This window comes from Aedes albopictus, chromosome 2 (assembly GCF_035046485.1).
Source record: "Aedes albopictus strain Foshan chromosome 2, AalbF5, whole genome shotgun sequence".
In the NCBI taxonomy this organism is placed as follows: domain Eukaryota; kingdom Metazoa; phylum Arthropoda; class Insecta; order Diptera; family Culicidae; genus Aedes; species Aedes albopictus.
The window spans coordinates 38,920,389-38,932,695 of record NC_085137.1 but is presented as its reverse complement, the minus strand read 5'-3'; the positions used below and the strand labels follow the sequence as shown (position 1 = coordinate 38,932,695).

Here is a 12,307-nt window from a genome sequence, read left to right as displayed (position 1 = left end):
AGGCCGCAGAAAGAGAAGGTGAAGACTAGCGTAGGTAATCAGGCTGCTAAGCCGGTTGCGAAGCGCGCAAGGGGCAGGGAAACCAAGCCCCAGCAAGCTAACAAGAGGAAGAACGAAGGCCAACCGGACCAAGGGAAGGAGAACCTTTGGATTACGGTAGGAAAAAAGAAGAAGGTGAGAACTACGAAACCAGCCCGCAAACGAGCGAGAAGTGACGCGTTGGTCTTCAAAACCGAGGCAGACACATACGCCGAGGTGCTGAAGGCTATGCGAGGCGAGAATCGTCTCTCACCGTTGGGCGCGGATGTAAAAAGCATCCGGCGCACCAGGACGGGAGAGATGATGCTAGTGCTGGAGAAAGAAGCAGCCAATAAAGGTACTTCGTACAAAGCACTAGCCCAAGAGGTACTTGGCGAAAAGGTGCAGGTAAGAGCCCTAACGGCGGAGGCAACTCTCCAGTGTAAAAACCTGGACGAGATTACCGACGCATAGGAGCTCGCAGCCGCACTCAAACAGCAGTGTGAGATAGATGTACCAAGTGCATCGATCCGCCTGCGTAAGGGTCCGGCTGGCACGCAGATTGCCGCGTTCAAACTCCCCGTAGGGGATGCGAATAAGGCGATTTCAGTCGGGAAGATCAAGGTAGCTTGGTCAGTGTGCCCGCTCAGCATATACGAGCCGCCAGTGGCGTGCTTCAAGTGCTTTGAGCAAGGGCATAAGTCCTGGGCATGCAAAGGCCCAGACCGGAGTAAGCTCTGCTGGAAGTGTGGAGTAGAAGGCCATATCGCCAGGGAGTGCAACTCTGCACCAAAATGCCTGATTTGCACGGCGAACAAGGGCCACACGACGAGCGAGCCTAAATGTCCAGGCACGCGAGGAGGTCGAAGTTCCAAACGATAATGCAGGTTACACAACTAAACCTGAACCACTGTGAAGCCGCACAACAGTCTCTTTGACTGTTCTAACAGACTGCTATGGCAGTCAGTCTCGGAGTCAAGTACAGACATCGCACTACTATCGGACCCATACCGCATCCCTCCCGATAACGGAAACTGGGTAGCGGATAAGGCCAAGCTAGCGGCGATCTGTACAACCGGTCGTTTTCCGGTCCAGGAAATAGTTTCCACGTCGCACGAGGGCTTCGCAATAGCGAAGATCAACGGGGTATACTACTGCAGTTGTTATGCCCCTCCCAAGTGGACGATAGACCAGTTCTCGTCTATGCTGGAATCGTTAACAAGCGCAATGGTGGGATTGAGTCCCGTGGTCATCGGTGGAGACTTCAACGCCTGGGCGATTGAGTGGGGTAGCCGCTTGACTAACGCTGGTTGGGCCTTACTCGAAGCTATGGCTAGACTAAACGTGGATGTCGCGAACGTAGGCGACAAAAAAACCTTCAGTAGGAATGGTGCAGAGTCCATAACCTTCTGGAGCCCGGGTCTAAACCCTAGCTCGGACTGGAGGGTCGACGATGGATACACACATAAAGACCATCTGTCGATTCGATACAAAGTGGAACACGGAGGAAGACGGCCACAGCCGAAGGTCATCGACCGTCATCGGGGATGGCTGACCTCGCGATTCGATAAGCCGGCATTTGTGGAGCGATTGTTTATGGAGAGTAACACCGACGATCTATCCAGCGATGATCTTGTCGGAGCCCTAAGCCGTGCATGTGACGCCGCTATGCCAAGGCGATCCCTACCCAGAAATGGACGCAAACCGGTGTACTGGTGGTGTCCAGAAATCGCAGAACTCCGCGCATCCTGTTTAAGAGCTAGAAGGAGGATGCAAAGGGATCGTACCGATGAGGATAGAATTGAACGAAGCGAGGCCTACAGGGCGGCTAAACTGGTACTGAATAAAGAGATTAAGACTCGTAAGCGGGCGTGCTTCGTAAATCTCTGCCAGGCTGCCAACACGACCCCATGGGGTGATGCCTACAGAGTAGTCATGGCCAAAACGAAGGGCGCGTCAGCACCCCCAGAACGCTCCCAAGAGATGCTGCAGAAGATCGTGGAAACGCTGTTCCCGCGCCACGATACAAGACCATCGGCCCCCGTTCCCTATAGCCAAACCGGCCATAGCGAGGTAGCCCCGGTGACGAACGACGAACTCATTGCAATAGCGAAGTCGCTTAAGTTGAACAAGGCTCCGGGTCCGGACGGTATCCCGACATTACCCATCAAGACGGCCATCGAGGCTAAGCCTGACATGTTCAGAATGGCTATGCAGATGTGCCTAGACAGAGGCGAATTTCCGGAGAGGTGGAAAAGGCAAAGATTGGTTCTACTGCCCAAACCCGGGAAGCCACCTGGCGAACCGTCGGCATACAGACCTATCTGCCTGCTGGACACCGCCGGAAAACTGTTGGAACGGATCATTCTGTCGAGGCTGATGGTCTATACCGAGAAACCCGATGACTCTGGTCTCTCGGATAACCAGTTCGGCTTCCGGAAGGGTCGATCGACGGTGGACGCTATTAGGGCTGTAACCAAAACGGCCGAGATAGCGATCCAAAAGAAGCGAACAGGAATCCGCTATTGCGCGGTCGTCACGCTGGACGTTAAGAATGCGTTCAACAGCGTCAGCTGGACCGCCATTGAGTGCGCAATACACCACCTAGGAGTCCCGGTTAGCCTATGCCGGATATTGGATAGCTACTTCCAGAATAGAGTGCTAATCTATGACACCGAGGAAGGCGAGAGGAGCTACAATATCACCGCAGGGGTACCGCAGGGGTCCATCTTGGGCCCGGTACTATGGAACGCGGCGTATGATGGCGTATTGAGGCTCAAACTTCCACCGGGCGTAAAGCTGGTCGGCTTCGCCGATGACATTACCCTCGTGCAAAGATGTTAATATACTATATTTGCCTCGTGGTATACGGCGAGTCGATAGAGGAAGTGGAACTAACAGCAACTCACGCAATTGGCATAGTGGAGAATTGGATGAGGTCGAGACATTTGGCACTCGCGCACCACAAAACGGAGGTGGTGGTGGTAAACAACCGCAAGTCTGAACAGCAGGCAGTGGTCACCACAGGTGGATGCACGATCAACTCTAAGCGCTCACTGAAGCAATTGGGGGTCATGATCGACGATAAGCTGAAATTCGGAAGCCACGTAGAATATGCCTGCAAAAGGGCAAGCATGGCAATAATGGCATTGTCAAAGATAATGTCAAACAGCTCGGCAATAGTCTCGAGTAAGCGTAAGCTGCTCGCGGCAGTAGCGGTTTCCATACTACGGTATGGCGCCGCTGCATGGTCGAAGGCGGTTAACCGAAACGTGAAGCGACTTGAGAGTACCCACAGGCTGATGTGCCTTAGGGTGGTGAGCGCATACCGCACGGTCTCAAAGGACGCGGTATGTGTGCTAGCGGGCATGATGCCCATAGCTTTAGTGGTGGCAGAGGATGAAGAATGCTTCGAGCGACGCGGCATAAGAGGTGCGAGGCGTATCGCCAGAACCTCGTCTATGCTGAAGTGGCAGAGCGAATGGGATTCCTCCAGCAAGGGTAGATGGACACACAGGCTCATACCGAGCGTGTCCAAGTGGACGAGCAGGCCCCATGGCGAGGTTAATTTTCACTTGACTCAATTTCTGTCAGGCCATGGGTGCTTTAGGTGGTATCTGCACAGATTCGGACACGCAGGCTCCCCCGCATGTCCGGAGTGTGCAGACTGCGACGAGACCGCGGAGCATGTGCTCTTTGAATGTCCACGTTTCGTGGAGCAAAGGTCGAGTATGTAGGAGGTATGCGGTAGAGATATCACGCCTGACAACATTGTTGAAAGGATGTGTATGGGGGCGGACAAGTGGGACTCCGTTACTTCCACGGTTTCTCGAATCGTACTTGAACTACAGAGTAAATGGCGAGCCGAACAACAGCTAGTTGAGTTGGCCCCCTTCCCCATCCAGGAGCTTGAGTTCAACGGGTAGTCTAAGTACTAGCCAGGACCCGAGCCTCCAGGGGAGAGTGAACAACTTAAGGCGGTAGCTGGTGGAACGCTTACTATTAGAGTGTACTCATGTACGGTCCTCCCCTTCTCGAAGTCATCCCTAACGAGCGTGCCGCGAAGGTAAGGAAGAGAGAGAATGAGTTTTTAGTGGGTCGATCCCCACAACCACCTCTTGGGTATCTGTTGCAGATTTTCTCATTCTATAAAAAAAGGGGGTTTCAAAGGCGTCAAAAGGAGTTTCATAGGCATTTCAGATTGATTATGATTTCAAGGGCATTTCAATAGAATTACGGAGGTTTCAGGGGCGTTTCGAGGTATTTCAGATCAGGGTCGTATCAGGGGGTTTCAAGAAAACCCTTAAATCAAAGGGCATTTCAGGGACATTTCAAAAAATATTGTGATAATGTCTCTGCAAATCCTCTGAAACTTTCTGAAATACCTCCGAAATTCCCCTAAAACCCACATGAGCCCCATGTAGCACGGCTAAGACACTCCGAAACAAACGGAAACGCCACTGGAACCTGCTGGAAATGCTCTGAAACATCCTAAAATGACTCCGAAAACCCCCTACAACCCCCTCGGACTCCATGTAACGCACCGAGACCGTTTGAGATGCCTCTGGAACCCCCTAAGGCCCTCACCACGAAAACTCACCATAACGCTTGTGAATCCCGCCAAAACTTCCTGAAACTTCCTGAAATGCCACCGGAATTTCCCTAAATCCCCTCGGACCTCATGTGACGCCCCTGAGACCCTCCGAAACTCCCAAAAACACATTGTGGAGATGAAACTTCCTCTGAAACCAGCCTATAATGCTCTGAAACTTCTTGAAATGCCTCCAAAACCTCCTAAAGACCCACTCGGACCCTATGTAACACACGTGAGATCCTCGGGAACTTTTGAAAAAAGGCCTCCAAAACCCGTCGAAAATCCTCTGAAACTCTCTGCAATGCTTTTGAAAATCCCTACATAAATTATGTCACGCAAAAATCGACCTTTTTCAAAACCCCCTCCCCCCCCCCCCCCCCCCCTATGTCACACTTTTTGTATGGGACCTGAATATTTTTTGTAAGGGTCGTCACGCTCTGCGAAACCCCCCCTCCACCCTAAAAGCGTGACGTAATTTGTGTACGGCCCCATGGAGTACTTGGTATTCCACATTTTAATGGAAAATGCTGAAAAACTATTTCTTTTATCAGTAAAGCCTGTATCCGCAATAATCGGGACACAGAAGTACGGCAGTAACTCTGTACTGAATCGATAAAAATCTGCCAAAAATTAACTGAGAACTCTTTAATGTATGTTTATTATGTGTGCAAAATTTCATAAAAATCGATGCATTACTTTTAACTGTGGAAGAGAATCAAACTGACGTGGTTTTTAAAATTTTGTACAACCATGACCAATTTTCATTCGCATAATAGGTGGTTCTTTTTTGTTACAATTCAAAGTTCTGTAAGGATAATTATGAAATTTTGTAAGTAGTTATGATACTTATAGAGACACTTTCTTGCAAAATTTCATCAACTTTTATCAATTGGATTGAAAGTTACTGCTGTTGATAGAGGTTAGTGTTAGTGAACATGTTTCATGTTTTTCATGTGCGATGTTTGCCCATTTATAACTTTTGAATGTATCTGCCAATTTCCATGAAATTTTCACAGAAGGTAGTTGATTATGTGTGTATTACGCCTGCAAAATTTGATGATTATTGGTATAGTACTTTCAACAATATAATCGAAACAATAAGGGGTGCTGACTAGTTGTTGTCTGAGGGGCTAAAATCACGATCAGCCCCTTCATATGTTTCGAACATAAAATTGTTGATAGTGCATCAATTTTTTTGAAATTTTGCCCATGCAGGTAAAGCAGATTGAGAGGTTCATGTTCAAAATTTCAGCCATTTCCTTTATCAAATTCAAAAGTTACAGCGCTGACAAGCTAAACCAGGGGCTGTACAAAATTCAATTTCACGCGTTCTGCTGTTTCATTGCTACAACAAAAAGTACTGCACCTATTCACATGAAATTTTGCAGGTGAAATGAACACATCTTAAGCTATAGGCAGGCCAAATTTGAGCAATTTTATTTGATCTATTGCAGAGTTACAGCTATATTTCTGTTTCCCGATTATTGCGGATACAGGCTTTACATAAAAGGTTCTGAGGATAATACAAATACAAATTTTCAAAAATCTATACCGTTCAAGAAAATCTAAAGGTCCATAGCAAAATACAAATACATATATCGAAAAATTTTAGAAGTTGAAAAAATATTACGAAAACAAAACTAGTTCTACAAAAATGCTTCCCAGGGTGGTTCACACTTATATGAAAAACACAAATTTTAAAATGCCAAGTCTTACCTCCGGAATCCGTCGTTTTGGACTCCCAGAAGCTATGCTCAAAATTTGAGCAAAATTTATTAAGTCTAAGGTGGCGCTCAACAAGCTTGAAGTTTGTACGGGGAAATTTGGTCAAATGTATGCATAAACCACGAGTTTTCGATTTTTGCCAACAGGTAATTCGGCAAGCGTTTAAGGACAAACGTCTTGAAATCCCGCTTCAACAGTGCATTGGAACTTCTGACGCACAAATCTCAAGAAGCAAGCTTCAACCAACAGTGAATTTTATTATTCTGTTCTTGCTCACTTGTAATAAGCTCCAAATAAGAAAAACAGGTGCACTAGTTTTGTTTACGAAGAGATTTGTGCGCTCGAAATCGTGAGTAGGTGTCGAAGTCGGTCATTGTGGCGGCCATTTTGGGATTCTAACAAGGCTGTCCTTAATGACTAAACCAAGGATGGAAATCTAGTGATCATGATAGGATCTCAAATGTGTCGCGGTTGGAAGGCATCGCGCGATCATAGCAACAACGATAGAATTTTGTCGTCAAGCATTCATAACAACCCATGCTCCGCGAATAATGAATCGCTCGGCATGTGCGGCCGCGATGCGATCGTTATCATGAAGTCGAAATGATAAACTTCGATTTTCGATCACTTTTTGTGCATTCTTGTTGCTGAAGCTTCACGATCTGCATATGAATGTAATATTCCAGATCATGAATTTTGGTTCCGGGTGCAAAAGTGGCCATAATCGTAATGAATAAAGTTTATCGCGACTTGTAACATGATCCGATAACGATAGATCCCGCGTGCATCAGATGTTTGATTGCTCTGTGATACGAGCACAGCGCGAGGGTGTCGCATCATGCTACCGCAACGGCTATCTTTGATTGTTCGTATGGTGTATCATTTATCGTTAGAAGTGATTTTCTTCCATCCTTGGACTAAACTCTTTTGTATTCTTGTAGGTAGACGGTGTCTTTATACCAAACAACTGTGTCGAAGACCGGAGTTTTAAAGAAAAATACCTTGAAGGGGCCAAATTATTTCAGTTTTTTCACGTTTGAATAGTCTCGAGACCAAAGGGGTACCCTAAGGTCTCCAATTAAAAAAGTGGTTAAGGCTATGGATTGCCAATCCGTAGACGGCGGGTTCGATTCCCGTTCCGGTCAGACAAATTTTCTCGACTTCCATAGTGTATCATTGTTCTTGCCTCACATTATACAAACTCATGCAATGGCAGGCAAAGAAAGCCCTTCAATTAATAACTGTGGAAGGGCTCGAAAGAACACTAAGTTGAAGCTAGGCAGGCCAAGTTCCAGTGCGAACGAAGAGCCATAAAGAAGAAAAAGAAGAAGAAGAAGGGTGCCCTAATTTTATAATTTTATCAAAAAATTCAGGAAATTTGGCGTAACATATAAAAAAGTTGAATATGTATGTTTTTAAATTTTTGAGATATTGTAACAGTGTTGTATTGTAAACTTCTTCGGCTCTTTAGATTTTTTTCCCAATTTTTTTCATGTTAGTGAAACTTTGCAAAAGCCTCATCCAAAATTTCACCGAGGCTGCGATTTAAAGCTTCCGTAGCGGATTCACCAACATATAGTCAAAATAACTGGGACAGGTAAAATTATCACTTTTCAAAAAATGTATAACTAGCTGTAATTTTTCGAAAAAGAAATCAAATAGGGTAATTCACCAATTGTTGAACACTACCCAAATGTTGAACAGTTTCTTACAATGTTATTATAAATTTAACATAAGTAATTTTCCATCAACGTAAATGTACAGGGGATAGATAAAATGATCGGGACAGGCAAAATTTCCACTTTTCAAAAAGTGGTCAAAAAGCTGTATTTTTTGAAAAGTGCATCGAAAAATCTAAAATTTTTACTCTAAGTTGATCAATTAGTTGTGTATTGATGGACCAATTTTGGGAAAGATCGGGCTATTCTGTACGAAGTTATAAAGATATAATTATCCGATAGTCAACTTTGAGCTGCACAGATAAAAATAATGATATTTACACGTCATCTCTCTCTCTCTTCTTAGCGTAACGTCCTCATTGGGACAAAGCCTGCTTCTCAGCTTAGTGTTCTATGAGCACTTCCACAGTTATTAACTGAGAGCTTCCTCTGCCAATGACCATTTTGTATGCGTATATCGTGTGGCAGGCACGAAGATACTCTATGCCCAAGGAAGTCAAGGAAATTTCCTTCACGAAAAGATCCTGGACCGACCGGGAATCGAACCCGTCACCCTCAGCATGGTCATGCTGAATACCCGTGCGTTTACCGCCTCGACTATATGGGCCCTATTTACACGTCATGTAAACTTCATTTGAGTCATGTAAACTTATTGTTATGATGGTTTACATGATATATCATGTAAATTTGTGTTATATGTCATGTAAACTCTCAGAGTCATGCTGAATTACATGACATATAATGGAAGTTTACATGATATTTTATGACTTTTACATGATATGTCATGTAAACTTATGTGATATCCCACGCTCCAATTATGCGCATCATATGTCACAGAATTTTACACTATTTTTTCGATCTATGTGTTATATCTCTGGATTCAATGAACCAAATGCAATGAAATTTTGACCATTTATGACTTACATAATGAGCTCTAAAAAACGTTTGACTTAACTTGAAATTATTAACAAGAGACAAAGTTATAGCGATTTCATATATTTAAAGATTTTTCAGAAAATTGGTCTATTTTAGATATGCATCCCATTACTTTTTCAATTTATTACCGGTTATGTTGTTACTTTCTATCAAAACAATCAAGTCAAGTCAATTAGAGGGAATTTAATTGAACTACAGGGGATGGCAAAAATGTTTGGGATAGGCAACTTTTTTTTTTCTCACAAAAATGTTCAACATGCTATAACTTTCCATAGAGTGCATCAAAAATTCTCAAATTTTGACTGTTTGTTCACCTATTATATGTGAATAATTGGTACAAATTTGAGCTTGATTGGTTAATCTTTCGCGAAGTTAGAATCGCAATAGCGGTCGTGCGAGGGACATGCGACCGAGTCGAACGCCCGACACACACTGACGGTCTCATTCGCAAGTTGTGGATGAGCATGTGCTGTGGATAGGCAAAAGTCTCGAGACTAAAAATAACTTGCTCTCACTGTTGTTCGTAGGCACGCTCAGAGAGTGTTGAAAGTGGACATCTAAGGACCGAAGGAGATGGTGAATTGCGAGGAAAGAACGTGGGGTGAGGTGGGCTTTGGGTTCAGGTTGGCTTTCTACTTCACAGAATTGTTACCTTGTTCTGTGGCGGAGTTGGTTAACGCGCCCTGTCTAGCGAACTTGGAGAGGCGTGGGTTCAAACCCCACCAGAACTACGTGGATTTTTTCGCAATTTTTCCAGTCAATTTGTCCATTTTTCAACACATATTGTGCCTATGAACTTCAGGCATTACGTATGTCTAACATACCATTTCGGTTGGTTATCCGGAAAACAACAACAGTCGTATTAAAAAAAATAGTGTATTACGAGAACGATTCTAGCTTCGCGATAGAATAACCAATCGAGCTCAAAATTGTACCAATGATGCACATATAGTAGGTAAACAAACAGTCAAAATTTGAGAATTTTCGATGCACTCAATGAAAAGTTACAGGGTTTTGAACTTTTTTGTGAGAGAAAAAAAAGTTGCCTATCCCAAACATTTTGGCCACCCCCTGTATGTAAATAAAAGTTCCAGAACTCACCCTATTCTGCCGATCTTGCCGATCATCATTGCTCCTCCCCTGTGGATAATTTTCCTCATCATCATCATCGCCGCCTTCATACGGAGGTCCAAACCGCTCACTCCTGCTCTGGTCATAGTTATTGCCTTCCTTCCTAGAATCATCCTGCTGCTGCTGCTGCCCCGGCCCACTGCTATAACTATTCGGTAAGACCTGTGGCCTACCGGTAGGACTCACCGGCCCAGCATACTGAGGCAGATTCAGTTGAGGCTCTGCTTCCCCACCTACCCCACACAAAATCGCTATCACACACAAAGCCACCCTTAGAAGGGTCCGCACCGCAGCTGCCGACGACGCAGCCATTTCGTAAACTCCTCCGATGGAGCGTTTATGACACTTGCTTTTAGTTAGGGGCCGACGTAACACAAAACACCTTATCACACTACGCACCAGTACTTTTCACTTTTCGGCTACCAGATGCAGGCCGTCTCACTGACTGTAGTATATTGCCCAAAATTATGCAAATTCGATGTGGGTCATTTCATATTTTGTAACAATTTGGCGTTTTCTCCTCTGCAAGTCGGGATGGATGAATGGATTCGTTTTTTTTTACTGTTGACAGTACTGTATTGGTCAGAATGGGTTGTCGCAATTTTTTGTTCCGTTTTCACTTTCTGTTGAACACAAACAAATTGGTACATGAATGTTTAACACTATTAAAATAATGTTTTGATAGGTATGTCGGCTTCCAAAAGATGAAAACATTCAGCGGACATTATAGACGAGCAAAACTCTTGTGCTGCTCATCAAGAATTTCTTCTTCTCTCTGGCGTTACAATTCAACTGGGACAGAGCCTGCTTCTCAGCTTGTTGTAATCTATAGGCCTCTACACAGTTAAGGGCCGTTCACAAATAATGTAACGTTCTAGGGAAGGAGAGAGTACGAGCAATTCAAAATATAGTTAGGTTTAACATCCATAAAAGCAAGAGAGCAGAGGGAGATGAAAAGTTATGATTTTAGCGTTACGTTATAAATGGATGCTGTTTTATTAACTAAAAGCTTTCTATGTCAATGACAATTTTCGCATTTGTTTATCCTACATACTTAGAAAATAAAATGCTTTATGCCTAAGGGAGTCAAGTAAAGTTAGTGTAATTGAGGGCAAATCACCTTTGCGTGGTGCATTACGGCAAAAGATCTATCAAACCGATCTGGCCTTCTAATATTTTAGTAGTTGAAGGACAATTTTTTGGTGCTTATTAGATTTGTTTTAATGGAATTTGAAAAGATAGAGGGAGATTCCGAAATAACTCTTGTAGAAAATCTGGTGAGACTCAAGGAGAAATGTCTGAAACAAACATGTCATTAATTTTGAAACCAAAAACTAGCATACAGTCTCTACAGGTATTTGCTATGTTTATCATCCTAAGGCATTGCTCATTTAGAATCCTTATGGGCAAATACCCTTACGTCTCGTAGATGGAATAACAAACAGCACAAGTATCACAACAGAAGGTCTACAACAGTAGTGCTCAGCCGTTTTGGCATTTTTGCACAACATCTAGTTAGAAATCAATAAAAACTGACAAGATATGCTACAAATTTATGATATCTGGAAAATACTTTGTCAAAAGTTGTCAGTTTTGGTATTTATATTTTGTTAACTCGGCATTAGAGCAGATTGTTTCCTAAATAAGAGATCTAGGATTATATCCACTCTTTTCAATATTTTCCTACCCTTGCCGTGGTTGTGCCACAGATAACATTTCACGGATGAATTTTGCGCCAAAATTTTACTTTTGCTTCAAAAAAATGTTAGATTATGAAACTTCTGCCAACCAGCAGTGAGCGAAAACTAGGAGAATTGATAAGTTTAACTGTCATTGAACACAATGATCTTGGAGAAATGACCAGGAAAGAGTTTCACTTTGAACACAAGTCTTATGATTTTCGGCAACGCAGTCTTTATTAAACCAAACGATATTTAATCTGTTTGCCCGACGCTTCGACACTAGTAGCCGAAAATGATAAGATTAAACCTCACAGTCGAGTGATCACCAGATAAATCACAAGTTTTTAAAATTCTGCGCATCTTTTAAAAATTTAAAAAAATGTGCCAAAATGTTGGAAAATTTTCCATTTTTTTTTGTGTTAATATATTCTTTCCCAGAAGTTCTGGGCCAGAACATTCCTGATAAAGACAAACAACGTAGAAAGACCAACCCAGTATTGTATAATAAACATTTTCAACTAGTTTCCGATACACTCCTTATT

At 43.7% G+C, this 12,307-nt stretch overlaps 1 protein-coding gene across 1 annotated transcript in view; it reads right to left on the bottom strand.

Moving 5' to 3' along the window:
- Positions 1 to 12,307, bottom strand: part of LOC109421171 (angiotensin-converting enzyme) — a 484,598-nt gene that overhangs the window by 464,346 nt on the left and 7,945 nt on the right. The window contains exon 2 of the mRNA XM_062849491.1: positions 10,054 to 10,706. Coding sequence (XP_062705475.1) covers positions 10,054 to 10,395 — 342 coding nt within the window. The 5' untranslated portion in view covers positions 10,396 to 10,706. The remainder of the gene's footprint in view (positions 1 to 10,053; positions 10,707 to 12,307) is intronic.